The sequence below is a fragment of the Oncorhynchus gorbuscha genome, linkage group LG22 (genome assembly GCF_021184085.1).
Source record: "Oncorhynchus gorbuscha isolate QuinsamMale2020 ecotype Even-year linkage group LG22, OgorEven_v1.0, whole genome shotgun sequence".
Classification (NCBI taxonomy): domain Eukaryota; kingdom Metazoa; phylum Chordata; class Actinopteri; order Salmoniformes; family Salmonidae; genus Oncorhynchus; species Oncorhynchus gorbuscha.
The window spans coordinates 6021482-6042150 of record NC_060194.1 but is presented as its reverse complement, the minus strand read 5'-3'; the positions used below and the strand labels follow the sequence as shown (position 1 = coordinate 6042150).

The 20669-nt window shown below is 44.6% G+C and overlaps 1 protein-coding gene across 23 annotated transcripts in view; it reads right to left on the bottom strand.

Moving 5' to 3' along the window:
• Positions 1-7538: 7538 nt before the first annotated feature.
• Positions 7539-20669, bottom strand: part of kif1ab (kinesin family member 1Ab) — a 62490-nt gene continuing 49359 nt past the window's right edge. For 17 of the 23 annotated variants that reach the window (XM_046321561.1, XM_046321566.1, XM_046321571.1 and 14 more), the window contains 14 exons: positions 19812-19963; positions 19548-19653; positions 19221-19244; positions 18775-18889; positions 18547-18680; positions 18224-18285; positions 17703-17848; positions 17246-17434; positions 17007-17078; positions 16154-16260; positions 15831-15953; positions 13704-13896; positions 8723-8841; positions 7539-8578 (listed from right to left, as the gene is read on the bottom strand). In XM_046321561.1, coding sequence (XP_046177517.1) covers positions 8539-8578; positions 8723-8841; positions 13704-13896; positions 15831-15953; positions 16154-16260; positions 17007-17078; positions 17246-17434; positions 17703-17848; positions 18224-18285; positions 18547-18680; positions 18775-18889; positions 19221-19244; positions 19548-19653; positions 19812-19963 — 1582 coding nt within the window. In that variant the 3' untranslated portion in view covers positions 7539-8538. The remainder of the gene's footprint in view (positions 8579-8722; positions 8842-13703; positions 13897-15830; positions 15954-16153; positions 16261-17006; positions 17079-17245; positions 17435-17702; positions 17849-18223; positions 18286-18546; positions 18681-18774; positions 18890-19220; positions 19245-19547; positions 19654-19811; positions 19964-20669) is intronic. The other 6 variants (XM_046321565.1, XM_046321569.1, XM_046321575.1 and 3 more) reach the window with 2 other exon arrangements.

Genomic DNA, 20669 nt, shown 5'->3' with positions numbered 1-20669 from the left:
GGACAAAAGGAACACCTACGTGAGAATGCTATTCATTGACTACAGCTCAGCGTTCAACTCCATAGTACCCTCAAAGCTCATCACTAAGCTAAGGATCCTGGGACTAAACACCTCCCTCTGCAACTGGATCCTGGACTTCCTGACGGACCACCCCCAGGTGGTGAGGGTAGGTAGCAACACATCTGCCACGCTGATCCTCAACACTGGAGCCCCTCAGGGGTGCGTGCTCCGTCCCCTCCTGTACTCCCTGTTCACCCATGACTGCATGGCCAGGCACGACTCCAACACCATCATTAAGTTTGCAGACGACACAACAGTGGTAGCAGCGGCCTGATCACCGACAACGACGAGACAGCCTATAGGGAGGAGGTCAGAGACCTGGCCGGGTGGTGCCAGAATAACAACCTATCCTTGAACGTAACCAAGACTAGGGAGATGATTGTGGACTACAGGAAAAGGAGGACCAAGCGCGCCCCCATTCTCATCGACAGGGCTGTTGTGGAGCAGGTTGAGAGCTTCAATTTTTTTGGTGTCCACATCACCAACAAACTAGAATGGTCCAAACACATCAAGACAGTCGTGAAGAGGGCACGACAAATCCTATTCCACCTCAGGAAACTAAAAATATTTGGCATGGGTCCTACAGCTGCAACATCGAGAGCATCCTGGGTGATAATGCATATGTTAATCATATGTGCAAAGTCACTTTAATCATATCTACATGCACATATTACCTCAATCAGCCCGACTAACCTGTGTCTATATACATGTAGCCTCGCTGCTGTTATTTTTCACTGTCTTTTTACTGTTGTTTTTATTTCTTTACTTACCTATTGTTCACCCCATAACCTTTTTGAACTGTTGGTTAGAGCCTGTGAGTAAGCATTACACTGTAAGGTCTACACCTGTTGTATTCGGCGCACGTGACAAATACACTTTGATTCGATTTATTCAACGGTGACTGGTTTTCCCAGACTTCAGGGTCGGTCACCTTGCTGCTCTCCATTTCCGCCCGTGAATAGGTTCCTCCTTTTGTCCAGGTAGGTGCAGGATAGTTCAAGGTCAAGTCCAAGGAGTATCTTCAGACCCAGAGCCTCTAATACACTGTTGGTCTCCCACTCCTCTCTTTCTCTCTGGATGGGAACACTCTCTGAAAGACAGGGTCAGAGAGGCAGAACACCACATGACATAGCAGTTGCCATTACTGTCGGATGATAATCAGTAGTGAATTGGGTTAGCCATACTGTTCACATCACATTTCACCTACATTAAGCATTTTAACAACAACAACGATGACGACATCAGCAACTCACAGACCCGAGCTGGCCAAGAGTACCCCACCTAGAGAGAAACGTGACCTCAGAACATGACCCACGAGTCGATAAGAGGCCCCAAACCAATCTTCTAAGAGACCAAGACCCCCAGGAAGGAGGATACATACAGTATGCTAACACCCACACAAGCACACACACACACTACTGTACACAAAGTCCAGAGGTAAAAGCTAGGGGTGAAACGTGAGCCCAGACTGTTGAATGTAGCATACCCCCCCCCATGGGATGTAGGAGACAGACAGTGAGTGTGTAAGAGGTCAGACACCTGATAGTACGGTTCAGGTAACCTTAGTGATTCACAGGATGTTTAAGGACTTAATGCTATTCATTAGCCTAAATGCTACAGGGTCCACTTATGGTAGGCTGTGCCACCCAATAACACTACACTGGTACTTAATCCAAGTGCTGTGGTTCTTTAGCTACAGTGAAACACACTCTAATTAGTCAATATTAAGATATCAAGAGCCTAATTGAAAGAAGGATTCATTGAATGCATGAACACATAAGCAAACGCATTGCTTTCCATATCTAATTTTGAGAAAGCTTGTTTTATAAGCCCCCCCCCCCACACACAATCACAGCAATGATTCCTATTACTGAAAGATAGGGTCAATATGAAACTATATAAATCACTATCTGTTCACAGTAGTAGGAGTTTATCAGTCACCTCACCTGCAGACACACTGAACAACAATGTGAGACAAAAGTAATGGTGTAAGTGTCCCTACTATAGTTATTTCCCCATTTTATAAAATAAAAACATCCTTTGGTTCAAGGAATTCGACAACATGGCTCGGCATCCATTGTTTCAGAAAGTCATTTGTGTTAATACTAAAACTACTGACAATATGTCTAGACACAGATCTGTCTCTGCTGGTGAAACTCTACCCTGCAGTACTCCAATAACTATGGTTCCCACATCATTCTTTGTATTTTTATACTAGAGATTCCTCTAAGCAAAGATGTATACTTACAATAACTGCTGGATTCCCGGCATAGATGAAGTGCTGGTATGTTTGAGAAACGCTCTTCAACTTCTTTGACGCCCTCTTTAGCCCGGGCCAGCCAATGAACAAGGAAGAGTGGCCCATGTTCCAAACCCTCAGACAGGGGCCTTCTTAATGTTAATTATTCAAGGGTGGGATTGGATGTCCTGGGATATTAATAGAGTTAATTGGATTCAAGGGAACCAAAGGCTGGGGGAGGTGAAAGAAATGACATGTGGATGATGTATGGAACCAAAGGTTGGGGGCAGGTGAAAGAAATGACATGTGGATGTATGTATGCGAGGGAACCAAAGGCTGGGGGCAGGTGAAAGAAATGACATGTGGATGTATGTATGGGAGGGAACCAAAGGCTGGGGGCAGGTGAAAGAAATGACATGTGGATGTATGTATGGGAGGGAACCAAAGGCTGGGGGCAGGTGAAAGAAATGACATGTGGATGTATGTATGGGAGGGGACCAAAGGCTGGGGGCAGGTGAAAGAAATGACATGTGGATGTATGTATGGGAGGGAACCAAAGGTTGGGGGCAGGTGAAAGAAATGACATGTGGATGTATGTATGCGAGGGAACCAAAGGCTGGGGGCAGGTGAAAGAAATGACATGTGGATGTATGTATGGGAGGGAACCAAAGGCTGGGGGCAGGTGAAAGAAATGACATGTGGATGTATGTATGGGAGGGAACCAAAGGCTGGGGGCAGGTGAAAGAAATGACATGTGGATGTATGTGGGAGGGGACCAAAGGCTGGGGGCAGGTGAAAGAAATGACATGTGGATGTATGTATGGGAGGGGACCAAAGGCTGAAATGACATGTGGATGTATGATTGACATGTGGATGTATGTATGGGAGGGAACCAAAGGCTGGGGGCAGGTGAAAGAAATGACATGTGGATGTATGTATGGGAGGGAACCAAAGGCTGGGGGCAGGTGAAAGAAATGACATGTGACAAAGGAAGGCGAGCAATGCCTGTCAGTCAGATTGAAGGCAGCGAGGCATTGAATAGCGCTTGGCTGATTGGCTCGCCATTATGTTGTGGTGGCGGAGACACTCATTGGCATCAGACTATTGATTGATAAAGAGATCTGGCTTTGCAGTGATGGGGCCAGAACAACATTATTGAGGCTGTATGGGAGAACTTTTTGGGTACGAAAAGGCAAAGCACCAAAGCTAGAAACGCACACACGCACTGGCGCCACCCCCCCCCCCTCCCAAACACATGCTCGCGCTCACAATTCCACATACACACAACAGGCCATGCTCCCCAATATGTCCCAGATTACAAAGCCCTTTTAATCCCTGAATTGTGAATTGTCCTGTAATCCCTTCTGCACCATCCCCACCATGGCACACTATTGAGCCCCATTGTGTGGAGTAATAAGCAAAACATTTATGTCTCTGTTATTAAGGGATTAGGCTTAATGACCTGTTTGTCTGGCCTGAGAACATCCTGGGTGCATTATCAATTATGGAGGGAGGCCATCACGGGCGTCGAGGACCACACACACACACACACACACACACACACACACACACACACACACACACACACACACACACACACACACACACACACACACACACACACACACACACACACACACACACACACACACACACTGAACAGGTAGGGCCAAACACACACACACACACTGAACAGGTAGGGCCAAACACACACACACACTGAACAGGTAGGGCACACAACACACACACACACACACACACACACACACACACACACACACACACACACACACACACACACACACACACACACACACACACACACACACACACACACACACACACACACAGGTAGGGCCAAACACACACACACACACACACACAGGGCCAAACACACACACACACACACACACACACACACACACACACACACACACACACACACACACACACACACACACACACACACACACACACTGAACACACACACACACACACACACACACACACACACACACACACACACACACACACACACACACACACACACACACACACACACACACACACACACACACACACACACACACACACACACACACACACTGAACAGGTAGGGCCAAACACAGACACACACACACTGAACAGGTAGGGCCAAACGCACACACAAGACACACGGACACACACATTGGCTGTTCATCCCAAAAAATGAATGATCAAGTATTTGATTAATTGAATCCGCTGTGTTAGTGCTGGACCGGAGCAAAAACACGCACACCATGTAGGTTCCCCAGGAAGAGGAATGAATAGCACTGCATTAGAGATGCTCAGAGTTCTCGATGTCCAGTTGAGTTGTCCAGCACATCTATGATCTTCAGCTAATAAATGATGCCAAACAAAATCCAAACAAAGGACACAAGCAAGTGTTGCATAAATGTCACATTTATTTCACTTTATTTCGACAACTGGTTACGTGTCCCACAAACATTAGAAGACACTGGAACTCCAACACTCAAAGATAACGTGAGCACTGAGATGATGTCACAGGCCAGTTATTATGGTATAAAGGAACGGGGGGGGGGGGGGTTACATCTGTGCGATTGGCTGTGGTGGATCCTATCAGGTTAATTATTTACAAGAAAGGTGCCAATCAAATGTCAAGAAGAGTCAATACCCGAGTCGTGGAGGTGGGCGTTTCTCTACAGGGCTGCACTGAGGGGGATAGGACATCAATAGCAAGCAGTAAGGAAAAGAGAGAGAGGCCAGGGTGAGGAAGAGACACATCTACATGCTTGGATCCAGGGAATGTCATGTTAAAAAAGCAGTCAAATCAGTGAAAGAGCCAATCCATATTCGTCTATAGCCAGATCACTGAACTTCAAATGCATTGTTTTAACTTGCAGTGAATTCTTCTTTGAGGACAGGAAGTCAGCAAATCCTAGCATTAACAAGTAGAGTTACGAGTCCCCTTTACAGTAGATGCAGTAAGATGCATTTAAGGTGCTACACGCTAAAGCGACAATAGTACAGTTGAAAAAACAACAACATCTCCTTCTGTTGAAGGATATCCTACCCCCCCAACCAATCTTACTCACACATCATTCATTCAATTATGAGATGTGATAAATACAATAAATTAGACTTGGATGACAATTCAATAGCTCAAACATTCCCCGCTGTCATACTCCACCTCCAAATAGCAACAATAATTCATAAATAGAGCTTTATTTTCTTCCATTGTTCGAGCAGACAAAATAAAGTGGCATACCAGTGTACAACAAAGCTTAAAATGTATACACCAAGATTGACCCCAACCCGACCCACCATATGAATCCCAGATTCCGTAGTTAGTGGTATTTACCTAGCGATAGGTCGTGTTTTTGGTGTCAGCGTTCTAGAATCAGAAAATAGAAAGAACCGCTAGTATATAACAGCAATTATATTCCTTATTGGGAGGATATGTTTATAATTGGAGGCTATAAACGCGTAGTTATGGGACAGCGTGTGAGCATGCCATGTCTTGCACGTTTTACCTTGCCGTGGCTATCTCAGCATGCTCTGTAGGTTGGCTGGCCTAAAGCATGCACGATCTGCTGCACGGGAGAATTGTGTTTGACCCGAACCACGGCCCTCGCAGTAAGAACAAGGAACAACAGTAAGACATGATCCAATTGGCTGTCTGGCCACGGCCCCGGTCTGCTGCGCTAACACGCGACGTTACCGTAAACGCAAGACTAGCACTTGATTTTCAATAAAGCACGGTCACGCAAGAGCATAGCACAGCTAGACTAGGAGACAACCGGCAACTTTAGTTTGAAATTTCCCATCTTTTATGGGCTGCTAGACCAACGTAGCGCTGAAAGAGTCCCTTTGCGTTTACTTCAGTCGGCAGCGCCCCCTTGATTGACTTAGGACTCGTTTTGTTCCAGTGAGCAGTTTGCATGTCATCTGGATGTAGCAGTATGGTCACAGAAACAATAAACGGCTTCCTAAGTCCCTGGATGTGAGACAGGTTCACGCTGTATAGGTTTCGGATTCAAACGCCAGGCTGTAAAACGAGCTATACAAAAGCAGAGCAGAGGATGTTATAAGACGCTACTTTACAACAAGGAGCTGACGTAGGCTATATACTGTATTAGGGCTATTTAATCCAAACGGATAGATCCACATGGACACATAGAGTCGATAGAAGGCTCATAGCATCCCAGTAAATACATGTTTGCTCTGATACATGTAGTACTGAGCGAACGTGGTGGACGTCAACGATGTGAAAGTGTGGGATTGATGAAAAACTGGAAAGAAAGAGAGAAGGGGGGGGGCACTACCTGGTGCATAACGATGTACTTTCGGACTCACAACTAGACTGTCGAAAAAAAAAAGGTCAAAAATATCCCACTAACCCGTCAATACAAGTAGGATCAAATGTGTCCTTACAATTATTCAACATTACCGTAACCATAGAAGGGAATGAACGTCAACTTGAGTTCCCAGCCCAGCTCCTGCTTGCCTCCCTACCACTGAGGAAGTACAGTTCCCGCTCAGCCCAGTCAAAACTGTTTGCTGCTCTGGCCCCCCAATGGTGGAACAAACTCCCTCACGACGCCAGGACAGCGGAGTCAATCACCACCTTCCGGAGACACCTGAAACCCCACCTCTTTAAGGAATACCTAGGATAGGATAAAGTAATCCTTCTCACCCCCTCCCCCCCTTAAAATATTTAGATGCACTATTGTAAAGTGGCTGTTCCACTGGATGTCATAAGGTGAATGCACCAATTTGTAAGTCGCTCTGGATAAGAGCGTCTGCTAAATGACTTAAATGTAAATGTAAACTTGCTCGATTGGAACCATTCTCAGTGTATCCACATGGTGTAATTCACTTATAAACAGACATTCAGGGTCAACATAGAGGAGAGGAATAGTAGGTTTTGATGTTTTGAAGATTACATTAATATCTCTAAAACCTGGGAGCAATTTTGTCAAGTCTACACAACAGAGAATATCTTTACTATTTAAAACTGAGATTGGAATGCTTTGGTTTAAAGCAACTGAGTGAAATAAAGTGTACATAATGCAACAATAAAGTGAGTGAAATAAAGTGTACATAATGCAACAATAAAGTGCGACGTGACAAAACTGGTCAGTGATCCCATACAAATAAAAAAAGAACAAATAACGTACATACACAAATCATATGGAAAAACACACAAGGTGAAAATAAATCAAGGACACAACTACTCTCCACTGTCAGGCAGCCAGCGAAATTACATACTTTATACTCTACTGTAGCAAACGTGTTACTATGAAATGTCAGCACAGCGAACTCACCATTATCCAAACATGGAGGCCAAAGAGTCATCCTATTGTCCTATCATATTCTATCCATCATATTACCCAACTATTACAATTCTATCCCACTGTATTCTGTCCAAAACATTGGCAACAAAACATTGTCCGATTATGTCACTTTTCACCCTACACTGTCCAATGTACCTTCACAGCATCCCATCTATCGCACTGTATATCGTCCAAAACCTTGGATACAAAACAGATGCAATGACAACGAGTTACAGTATGGATCCGCTGTTTTAACATGAGAAAGAGCATTGATAGGTACTGCCATCTTCCCTGCACTAAACACACACACACAGACACAGAGATATCTTATGAGAGGACTAGAAAAGGGAATATACCATTTTCCCATGATTCTTTTTCTTATTAGACTACAGTGTTTATAAGAAATACACGAGAGGTTTGGATATGGGGCATCATATACAAATAGTGGGTGGTAGCAGTAAGTTGCATGATGTTGGAACTGATAACAACTCGGACTAAGACATAAACGTTATATTCTTCCTTTGTTTGGCTAAACCCTATAGGGGTCTGTAAGCCTGGAAGGTAAGGTCTACATACACATGACAATAAGGAGCATCACAGCCAGCGGAGCTAAGCCCCACTACTCAGGGTTGTGTTGTTAGTTAGTCTTACAGTATATGGGTTTTAATGGTCTTTAATGGGTAGTTTATACCATGCATGATCCAGGTAACCAGGAAGAGGCGTCAAATAGGAGATCGGCTGGGATGGTTTTAAGTGCTGTTTGAGGACGTTATCAGCGACAGGATGGAGCACTGTTAGGATGGAGAGCAGCGCAGGAGAGCTGTTTAGATAAGGTATATACAGCAGAGGGTCCGTGGAGATTTCAGATGCCCCCCCCCCCCCGACAGCAGGTGTTCCTGTTTCTCACATCCTCTGGCCTGACTTTCTTCTGGAGAGCTTAGACCTTGAAGAGGTAAGAGAGGGGAGGGTTAATCTGAAATAAGTGTTTACAAGGAGATTGAACTAATCTGGTATCACACTAAAAATCAAGAGTTGAGGAAAGGAACACGTAAGGTAACCAGGTTGAGGCAGTGAGGGGTTCCTATACCTGATGGTTCCGGCGAGCAGGGGGTTAAAAGCATACAGCCAGTCATGCATCTCCTTGTCATTACTGGCCTGGAGGAGTATTCCACGATGTTCGGTGCACACTGCAAATGTGTTTGGAGTCTAAAAACAGAGAGCATATTCTGTGGTTACAAGGAGGATGACACATGGTAAATTAGCTACATTTGGAAAGATCCAGGATAACATTACGTAAGGGTATATGTATTATATATTTACAAATATATTGACAGAACAAATGTATATTCCAGCAAATGTATTTGTAGAATATTGTATTTGTGGTATATTAATAGTATATTCCTGAAAACATGTATGATGTATTTGCAACACATTAATGACATACAGTACCAGTCAAAAGTTTGGACACCTACTCATTCAAGGGGTTCTCTCTATTTGTACTATTTTCTACATTGTAGAATAATAGTGAAGACTTCAAAACTATGACATAACACATATGGCATCATGTAGTAATCAAAAAAGTGTTAGCAAATCAAAATATATTTTATCTTTTGTATTTTTCAAAGTAGCCACCATTTGCCTTGATGACAGCTTTGCACACTCTTGGCACTCTCCATCCTGGTCATATAGCCCTTACACAGCCTGGAGGTGTGATTTGGTCATTGTCCTGTTGAAAAACAAATGATAGTGGGACTAACACACAACCCAACCCGGCTGTGCGCATGGGCCATCTAGCATGCATTAACTTTGTCCCCCCCCACATCAAACGCGATCACGACACGCAGGTTAAAATATCAAATCAAACTCTGAACCGATTACATTAATTTGTGGACAGGTCGAAAAGCATTAAACATTTATGGCAATTTAGCTAGCTGGCTTGCACTTGCTAGCTAAGTTGTCCTATTTAGCTAGCTTGCTGTTGCTAGCTAATTTGTCCTCGATATAAAACATTGAGTTGTTATTTTACCTGCTATTTTACCTAAAATGCTAAAAGGTAATCCACAAATAAAACAGTCAATCGAATCATTTCTAGTCATCTCTCCTCCTTCTAGGATTGTTATTATCTGAACTTTATATTGTGATTGGCAACATTCATAAATAAGGTGCATTACCGCCAACGACCTCGTTCGTCTTTCAGCCCCCCAAGAGGGTATAACCAATGAGGAGATAGTACGTGGGTACCTGCTTCTATAAACCAATGAGGAGATGGGAGAGGCAGGACTTGCTGCGAGATCTGCATCACAAATATAACTTTATTTTAGCGCCTGTCAACGCATACCCTCGTTGGCGTGTGGGTGCAATAATTGAATAATATAGATTTCTAAATGTATTTTGCAACGCTAGCGCACACGACGCTAAATGACCATTGCCCTGTAGCACTCACTTCCGTCAAGAGCTTTGAGAGACTAGTCAAGGACTATATCACCTCCACCCTACCTGACAGCCTAGACCCACTCCAATTTGCTTACCACCCCAATAGGTTCACAGACGACGCAATCGCAATCACACTGCACACTGCCCTAACCCATCTGGACAAGAGGAATACCTATGTAAGAATGCTGTTCATCGACTACAGCTCAGCATTTAACACCATAGTACCCTCCAAACTCGTCATTAAGTTCGAGACCCACCCCGCCCTGTGCAACTGGGTCTGTGACTTCCTGACGGGCCGCACCCAGGTGATGAGTGTAGGTAACAACATCTCCACCCCGCTGATCCTCAACACTGGGGCCCCACAAGGGTACGTTCTCATCCCTCTCCTGTACTCCCTGTTCACCTATGACTGCATGGCCATGCACTCCTCCAACTCAATCATCAAGTTTGCAGACAACACTACAGTCGTAGGCTTGATTACCAACAACGACAAGATGGCCTACAGAGAGGAGGTGAGGGTGTCAGGAAAATAACCTCACACTCAATGTCAACAAAATAAAGGAGATGATCGTGGACTTCAGGAAACACCAGAGGGAGCAGCCCCTTTATCCACATTGTTGGGACAGTAGTGGAGAAGGTGGAAAGTTCCTAGGCGTACACATCACGGACAGACTGAAATGGTCCACCCACACAGACAGCATGGTGAAGAAGGCGCAGCAGCGCCTCTTCAACCTCAGGAGGCTGAAGAAATTTGGCTTGTCACCAAAAACACTCAAACTTTTACAGATGCACAATCGAGAGCATCCTAGTAGTAGTAGTAGTGGTTAGTTTGCAGCAATTCGACCATGAAGGCCTGATTCACTCAGTCTCCTCTAAACAGTTGATGTTGAGATGTGTCTGTTACTTGATTACTTGAACTCGGTGAAGCATTTATTTGGGCTGCAATTTCTGAGGCAGGGAACTCTATTGAACTTATCCTCTGCAGCAGAGGTAACCCTGTGTCTTCATTTCCTGTGGCGGTCCTCACGAGAGCCAGTTTCATCACAGGGCTTGAAGGTTTTTGCGACTGCACTTGAAGAAATTGTCAATGTTTTTGACATTTTCTGGATTGACTGACCATGTCTTAAAGCAGTGATGAACTGTCGTTTCACTTTGCTTATTTGCCATAATATGGACTTGGTCTGTTACCAAATAGGGCTATCTTCTGAATTACCACCCATACCTTGTCTCAACACAAGTGATTGTCTCAAACACATTAAGAAAGGAAAAACATTTCACAAATTAACTTTTAACAAGACACACCTGTTCATTGAAACACATTCCAGGTGACTACCTCATGAAGCTGGTTGAGAGAATGCCAAGAGTGTGCAACGCTGTCATCAAGGCAAAGGGTGGCTACTTTGAAGAATCTCAAATATTGTTTAACACTTTTTTGGGGAGTACTACATGATTCTATTTGTGTTATTTCATAGTTTCGATGTCTTCACAATTAATCTGCAATGTAGAAAATAGTACAAATAAAATAAAACCCTTGACTGGTACTGTACAATACATGACCAAAAGTATGTGGACACCTGCTCATCACATTCCAAAATCATGAGCATTAATACGGATTTGGTCCCCGCTTTACTGCTATTATTCCATACCGATCTCGAACAAACCATTTCTGTCTTAGGCTTGTGTACGGCTACTCGGCCATGGAAACCCATTTCATGAAGCTCCCGATGAACAGTTCTTGTGCTGACGTTGCTTCCAGAGGCAGTTTGGAACTCGGTAGGGAGTGTCGCAAACGAGGACAGACGATGTTTACACGCTTCAGCACTCGACGGCCCCTTTCTGTGAGCTTGTGTGGCCTACCACTTCACAGCTAAGCCGTTGTTGCTCCCAGACGTTTTCACTTCACAATAACAGCACTTACAGTTGACCAGGGAAGCTCGAACAGGGCAGAAATTTGACAAACTGACTTGTTGGAAGGGTGGCATCCTATGACGGTGCCACGTTGAAAGTCACTAAGCTCTTCATTAAGGCTATTTTACTGTCAATGTTTGTCTATGGATATTGCATGGCTGTGGGCTACAATTTTATACCTGTCAGCATTGGGTGTGACTGAAATAGCCAAATCCACTCATTTGGAGGGGTGTCCACATACAAGTGTATGTGTTAAATATTTTTCCATTTGGACAATTGAAAATGAGATGGTGCATCTCAAGTTATTTCATCCTGTAAAATGGCTAATAAATAAACATATTTACAGTGCATTCGGAAAGTATTCAGACCCCTTGACTTTTTCCACATTTTGTTACGTTACAGCCTCATTCTAAAACGGATTAAATAGATTTTTGTTCCTACCCCGTGATGACAAAGTAAAAACAGTTTTCTTTACATAAAATAAAAAACTGAAATATGACATTTACATAAGTATTCAGACCTTTTAATCAGTACTTTGTTGAAGCACCTTTGGCAGCGATTACAGTCTCGAGTCTTCTTGGGTATGAAGCTACAAGCTTGGCACACCTGTGTTTGGGGAGTTTCTCCCATTCTTCTCTGCAGATCCTCTGTTAGGTTGGATGGGAGAGTGTCAGTGCACAACTATTTTCAGGTCTCTCCAGAAATGTTAGAGGTTCAAGTCCGGGCTCTGGCGGGAAGGTGAACCTTCTCCCCGGTCTGAGGTCCTGAGCGCTCTACAGCAGGCTTTCACCGAGGATCTCTGTACTTTGCTCCATTCATCTTTCCCTCGATTCTGACTAGTCTCCCAGTCCCTGCCGATGAAAAACATTCCCACAGCATGATTCTGCCACCACCATGCTTCACCGTAGGGTATTGGCCAGGTGATGAGCAGTGCCTGGCTTCCTCCAGGCGTGACGCTTGGCATTAAGGCCAAAGAGTTCAATCTTGGTTTCATCAGACCAGATAATCTAAATGCCTGATTGCTGCAGAGATGGATGTTCTTCTGTAAGGTTCTCCACAGAGGAACTCTGGAGCGCTGTCAGAGTGACCATCGGGTTCTTGGTCACCTCCCTGACCAAGGCCCTTCTCACACCAATTGCTCAGTTTGGCCGGGTGGCCAGCTCTAGGAAAAGTCTTGGTGGTTCCAAACTTCTTCCATTTATGAATGATGGATGCCACTGTGTTCTTGGGTACCTTCAATGCTGCAGAAAGGTTTTTTTACCCTTCCCCCAGATTTGTGCCTCAACACAATCCTGTTTCGGAGCTCTAGGGACAATTCCTTCGACCTCATGGCTTGGTTTTTGTTCTGACATGCACTGTCAACTGTGGGACCTTATATAGACAGACAGGCGTGTGCCTTTCCAAATCATGTCCAATCAATTGAATTTACCAGAAGTGGACTTCAATCAAGTTGTAGAAATCTCAAGGATGATCAATGGAAACAGGACCCACCTGAGCTCAAGTTCAAGGTACAAGGTACTTCTGTGATTTCTTCTTAATACATTTGCAAAAACGTTTTCAACTTGTCATTATGGGGTATTGTGTGTAGAGTGATGAGGTGGAAAAAAGGCTAGAATCCATTTTAGAATAAGGCTGTGATGTAACAAAATGTGTAAAAAGTTGAGCGGTCTGAATATTTTCCAAATGCGCTGTATGTTATATTTGAAAGTAGTTCTGGTTGGTCGTACCCGGAGCAGAGTCTGCTTGTCCTCGCTGTATTCCACCTGGGCGGAGGAGAGGTTGATGACGGAACGCTCCACGCTGTCCCTCTCGTTGCGGTACAGGTAGACGTAGGGCCGGCGCACCACTACATAGCGCTTCACCCAACCACTGGTGTGGGGCTCCAGGAAGTGTAGGTAGCCTTTCTTAGACACGATGGGGCTGAAATAAACATCATTTCTATTTGATTATTTGTTGTTGATAAAGTTTTAAGAATCAGCAACAAAAAAAACTGCCCATTCAATACATTGATTATTATCCAAATAACTCAGGTGTTGTTTATATATTTTCCAACATTAAAGGGATTCTAAATAATGAATCTAGCATGGATACTGCCCGTCATAATTCACAACAATATCATACTGCATGACTCATCTGGTCTCTATGGAACCCTGTACAGTAGTCCCAGTTTAATCATACTTTTGTTACAGTGGGGCAAAAAAGTATTTAGTCAGCCACCAATTGTGCAAGTTCTCCCACTTAAAAAGATGAGAGAGGCCTGTAATTTTCATCATAGGTACACTTCAACTATGACAGACAAAATGAGAAGGCCTCCAGAAAATCACATTGTAAGATTTTTAATTAATTAATTTGCAAATTATGGTGGAAAATAAGTATTTGGTCAATATATAGCCTTTGTTGGCAATGACAGGGGTCAAACGTTTTCTGTAAGTCTTCACAAGGTTTTCACACACTGTTGCTGGTATTTTGGCCCATGCAGATCTCCTCTAGAGCAGTGATATTTTGGGGCTGTTGCTGGGCAACACGGACTTTCAACTCCCTCCAAAGATTTTCTATGGGGTTGAGATCTGGAGACTGGCTAGGCCACTCCAGGACCTTGAAATGCTTCTTACGAAACCACTCCTTCGTTGCCCGGGCGGTGTGTTTGGGATCATTGTCATGCTGAAAGACCCAGCCACGTTTCATCTTCAATGCTCTTGCTGATGGAAGAAGGTTTTCACTCAAAATCTCACGATACATGGCCCCATTCATTCTTTCCTTTACACGGATCAGTCGCCCTGGTCCCTTTGCAGAAAAACAGCCCCAAAGCATGATGTTTCCACCCCCATGCTTCACAGTAGGTATGGTGTTCTTTGGATGCAACTCAGCATTCTTTGTCCTCCAAACACGGTGAGTTGAGTTTTTACCAAAAAGTTATATTTTGGTTTCATCTGACCATATGACATTCTCCCAATCTTCTTCTGGATCATCCAAATGCTCTCTAGCAAACTTCAGACGGGCCTGGACATGTACTGGCTTAAGCAGGGGGACACGTCTGGCACTGCAGGATTTGAGTCCCTGGCAGCGTAGTGTGTTACTGATGGTAGGCTTTGTAACTTTGGTCCCAGCTCTCTGCAGGTCATTCACTAGGTCCCCCCGTGTGGTTCTGGGATTTTTGCTCACCGTTCTTGTGATCATTTTGACCCCATGGGGTGAGATCTTGCGTGGAGCCCCAGATCGAGGTAGATTATCAGTGGTCTTGTATGTCTTCCATTTCCTAATAATTGCTCCCACAGTTGATTTCTTCAAACCAAGCTGCTTACCTATTGCAGATTCAGTCTTCCCAGCCTGGTGCAGGTCTACAATTTTGTTTCTGGTGTCTGGTGTCCTCTTTGGTCTTGGCCATAGTGGAGTTTGGAGTGTGACTGTTTGAGGTTGTGGACAGGTGTCTTTTATACTGATAACAAGTTCAAACAGGTGCCATTAATACAGGTAACGAGTGGAGGACAGAGGAGCCTCTTAAAGAAGAAGTTACAGGTCTGTGAGAGGCAGACATCTTGCTTGTTTGTAGGTGACCAAATACTTATTTTCCACCATAATTTGCAAATAAATTCATAAAAAATCCTACAATGTGATTTTCTGGATGATTTTTTCTCATTTTGTCTGTCATAGTTGAAGTGTACCTATGATGAAAATTACAGGCCTCTCTCATCTTTTTAAGTGGGAGAACTTGCACAATTGGTGGCTGACTAAAAACTTTTTTGCCCCACTGTATATTCCTTTCCTAATTTCGTCATAAGATGTAAATATTGTGATTTCTCATTCTTCCTGGAGGCTGTTGCCATAGTGATAACCAAAAAATGGTCTGGTCTCACCTGACGCGGATCTCCTGGATGTCAGGGACGAAGGTGCAGCCTCTACCCAGGGTCCTCTTCTTGTCCACAGGACTGAAGGGGTCCAGGTCTGGGCTGGAAGCGCCAGAGATGGGCTCAGTGTGTCTGCAGACCAGGGGGGGAAACTTTCTCAACACTCTCAAAATATTCTCTGTGCTCTCTCAATGTCCTATCAATGCCCTATCAACAAGGTCCTCTCAACAAAGAGAACAAACTCATTTGCATATACTATTTGTCCAGGAGCAAGCCATGGTGGAATAAAATGGGAGTAAGGGGTGACAGTTGAAAGGCGAAAGGTCACATACCTGATGTCATAATGTCCCTCCACCAATGAGGGGCAAGTAGAGGACGGAGTTAGCGTGCTCAGACTAGAAGAGGATGGAGACATCAGCGACGCTGACATCTCAGACAGCTGAAACGCACACACACATACAAGTGCATACAGATAATCACAGACACACACACACACAGAGAGACGTACACGAGAACAAACAAACACACAAAAAAAACACACATACAGTGAGTGACACCATTATGCATAAATCAACAGCTCCCATGTACTGTATTGCACTTTGAAGGGTCTGCAAGGTCTGATACTAATCAGGAAATGCGATGAGGTCACGAGAAGAGATAGGTTTCTGCCCCAGGCCTTTTGGTTAAACATGTGACAGACAACATGCTGTAGTAGGGGGGAGAAAAGAGGGGGCTAGGGGTATGATCGAAAAAGGAGGGTCTGGCTGAAGGATTCCATAGGTCAGAGGTAAATCTACAGAGAATATGGGACCTTGGCTTAGGGGATGGGGTTTATGATTGATGAGGACAAGAGCAAGTACACGTGAATGAATGAAGGAACTGAGTGCGGTGAATCGTTTAGTTACTCTGATTTTAGTTCAAGTACTTTCTTAGAATGCAGTTCCTGGTTAGAATTCAGTCATTTGTCGGAATACTCAATTCTCGGAGAGGCTGAGTGTGTGAACGAGACAGGGGATAAGGAGGGGAAAGTATCTTGGGTGGGATCAGTGACAATGGGCCTGGAGTCCAAGTTCTATGGGATACAAAGGGCTTCGGGCCAGGGTTCTGGCTGTTTAAAAGTAGCCTGCATGGGGTACTGTAAGTGGGTTATAGAGGGGGTTAAAGGGCCTGGGGGCTGGGGCTCACCTTGCTCTCACTGGCACTGCTGCTCACCTGGCTGTACTCCCTGTTGAACGTGTGCATGAGCAGCCGCAGACACTGAGACCCCAGGAGGAAAAGAGGACGAGGAGGAGGAAAAAGAAAGATTATTATTACTCATAACAACTACCAATACAAGTTATAATGCATTTTAATCCAACACAGAGAGATAACCAAGCAAGTGTTATAGGCCTGGTTCCTAACTGAAGCCAGGGACTGGTAGTCACCTTGGCAGCCAGCTCCCTCTGCCTCTGGCTGGGGCTCTCCAGGGCGGGGCTACCCCCGGGGCAGTGGCTGAGGATGGGGCTCTTGGCAAAGTCGCTAAGGTCACCACTCTTGCAGAGAGCGTCCTGCCCCACTGCCAGGGTGGCCTCCAGTTTCTCCCGCAGCAGCAGGTAGTGCCTGGTCTTCTCCACCTGTACAGACACAACCAGAGAAACCATTGACTTTCTTTTGGCACAAAATGGCCGTCATGCATCGTCCAGGTGAGTCACCTTCATTGGTGAGTATTAACTCTATTCAATAAAAGGTACTTTGAAAACAGCTACTGTATATGAATGCCAACCATGATGCATAATGTATTCCTATTTATTGACCAACCAATTCCATCACAAATTGACTCCATTACTCTGTGGAGTCTTCGCCCCCAAACACCCTACAGACCCCACCAATGCCAGGCCTCACCTCCTGCAGAAGGCTGAGTTTCTCCAGCTCCCATTGGTGGTCCAGGATGAGGCTGTCGCTACGGGGCCTCCAGCCAGCCAGGTTCTCTTCCCCACGGACGTATGCCACCGAGGTGTCCAAGACGCGCCTGCGCCGCCGCTGCATGCCTGAGGGTGAACAAGAGGGCAACAGAGTGTTTCATATATGCCTGTCGAATAACAGATACATACTGCCAAGAGATCATTTGGTGATATGCCCAGTGGTTAAATCAAGGTTCTGATGCACACAGGATGACAGACATCCATGCTTGTGACAAATTGTGTAAGGGTGACAACATGGTAGGATAAGTAATCCCTCTCACCCCCCCCCTTTAAGATTTAGATGCACTATTGTAAAGTGACTGTTCCACTCGATGTCATAAGGTGAATGCACCAATTTGTAAGTCGCTCTGGATAAGAGCGTCTGCTAAATGACTTAAATGTAAATGTAATGGTGGAGCGTTCATTTTTCTCAAGCTTCAACTGTGTCATTCTTTAACTTACCGGGACTTCCGGCATCAGCGACATGGCAGAGACTGACTTCATACACTCCAGTGACACGATTACTGGGAGGAGAGAGAGAGAGAGAGAGAGAGAGAGAGAGAGAGAGAGAGAGAGAGAGAGGGGGGGGTGGAGAGAGAGAGAGAGAGGGGGGTGGAGAGAGAGAGAGAGAGAGAGAGAGAGAGAGAGAGGGGGGGTGAGAGAGAGAGAGAGAGAGAGAGAGGGGGGGGGTGGAGAGAGAGAGAGAGGAGATCATGAGTTGTGTCTACTCTACAAACAACATAGAAATAAAGTTCAGATTCAGAGTTCCAGAAAGGAGGTCGAACCTCTCTGAGGGCCTGAGACAGCCGGTGCTGAAGAGGTTCCTGATGGAGCGTGAGGCGGGGAGCTTGGCGTCACGGGAGTAGAACACCATACAGAAGTCTTTGGTGATCACTGTTGGTTGGGTGCAGTTCTCCATCTGAAGGAGGTTGAAACAAAATGTATCCAAGTCAGAACTCACTTAATCCAAGCCGATAGTACTTACGGTTTAGAACGAATGCTGATACGTTTACCTCTAGGTATGCGGAGAGAGTGATGTAGATCTTTTCACCATAGGGAGTGACACGGTTCAGGAGGAGGGAGTTGTGCATGGAGCTATCCCACGCCGCCTCAAATCGGTAAAACGTCCTGTTCAGTCAACAATACAGGCAAACGTTACGGGGGTTTTGTGTGTAGAACTTGTTTTCATTTTGTCAATGGTGAATGAATGGAGACATGTAAATATGATTTTTTCTCCATCAGCATATCAGTGAAAAAAAAAGGATTAAGTTGCACAAGACCCTCTAAAACAACACTCAAAACAAACTATACATACACATGTTTACAAGGACAGAAACAAACACCGCTGAGTTCACCTTTTAGAGTGAAGTCAAACGAAAGCACGAGGCAACAGACAACAACAACAAGAACAGCAAGCTGACTCAGGGAACATACAAGAGAGAAGGGTTGTGTGTTATACCTATGGTCAACTCCCAGGGACATACTGCCATACAGTGAAGCGCGAAGAGAAAAGGGCGAGAAGTTATCAGCAAGCAGCTTGGCTGTGGATTTTACAGTAACAAAGTGGCAAAGAATGAAGAAGACGGTAACACAATAGAATATTGGATACAAATACATGTGGTCTTCAGTGCCAAAATACGGTAAAAGAAAAAGAGAAAAAGAGAACGAGAGAAAACAAATCCTACTCAAAACGTTCCACTATGGAAAAGGCCATTAATACACAACCATGTTATTAGGTGTTACAGTATGCACAGGAACTAGCTGTGACAGAGGAGAGGCGACGTACTTGTCATTATATGAGGGCCAGATGTAGCCCGCAGATAGAATGTTGAGAGACAGGATGTTGGGGTCGATGATGGTCTCATCAGCCTCTGGAGTATTCCGGATCCGCCCTGAGAGGTCAAAGGTCAGTGGTGGATCTTTATGGGCTGAAAATATGAACCTATGCCATCTTTACGCACCGTAAAGACGGATCTATGGGATCTTTATGTGCGGTAAAGATGAATTTACTGTGTACATGTCATTGTCGTCTACTTTCATCCGTACTCACCCACCACCAGCTCCTTGACCTCCTTCCACTCCACGTCATTTCCTGTCTCGTGCGCTATGGTGACCGTGATCCTCCGCTGGATGCCCTGATGAAGCAGGAAGGTTCCGTGGCAGGGCATGCCCCCTCTGTGGTCCACCACTGAAGGGATGTAGCTAAGGACAAACAAATGGCATATTCATCAATGACTCACATTAATGACCCTAAACTGTCAGTAACGCTTAACTTTGCAGTTCTAATTACCACTGGTATTTACCATGAAATTACTTGGTGAGAAAATGCTAATGGTGCAATATGTAGAAATCAATCCATAATGTCCTGGTTGCAAAAACTCTAATAGTTTGCCTAATTTCAGTTTATGTGACAAAACAAGCAGTCATTGTGTAGAGAATCATTGTACCATCTAAACTGCTGTGAAATATATTTTCAATAACCAAAAATATTGTATTTTCAGCTGTTTGAAGCTGGTGTACAAAACCGAAAGTAAAAGACAAAACTTAAGAATGGAAAGCATAGAAATAGTGCATGTATAACAGATCTACCGCTTCTTAGACTTGCTTTCAATGAGAATGACAGATCTATAACTCATATTTCTATGTTATGTTTCTATGTTTCTATGTTTGGTTGGGTTGCCCAAACAGTGACATATTGCCACTTTAATGACCACGAAGGGGAAATAGTTAAATGTTTAAACATGAAACTATTTGTAAAAAGATTCAATGTCATTTTTGCCCCCGAAATAAGAGCATTGTTTCACAGTAAAACGTAGGCCCAGTCAGTGGCCACACCCAAGTGAAGTGATACCTCCTAGACGTTGAGTTATCAGCTGCAGCTGTAAACATACGTGGCCTAGGAAAGGAC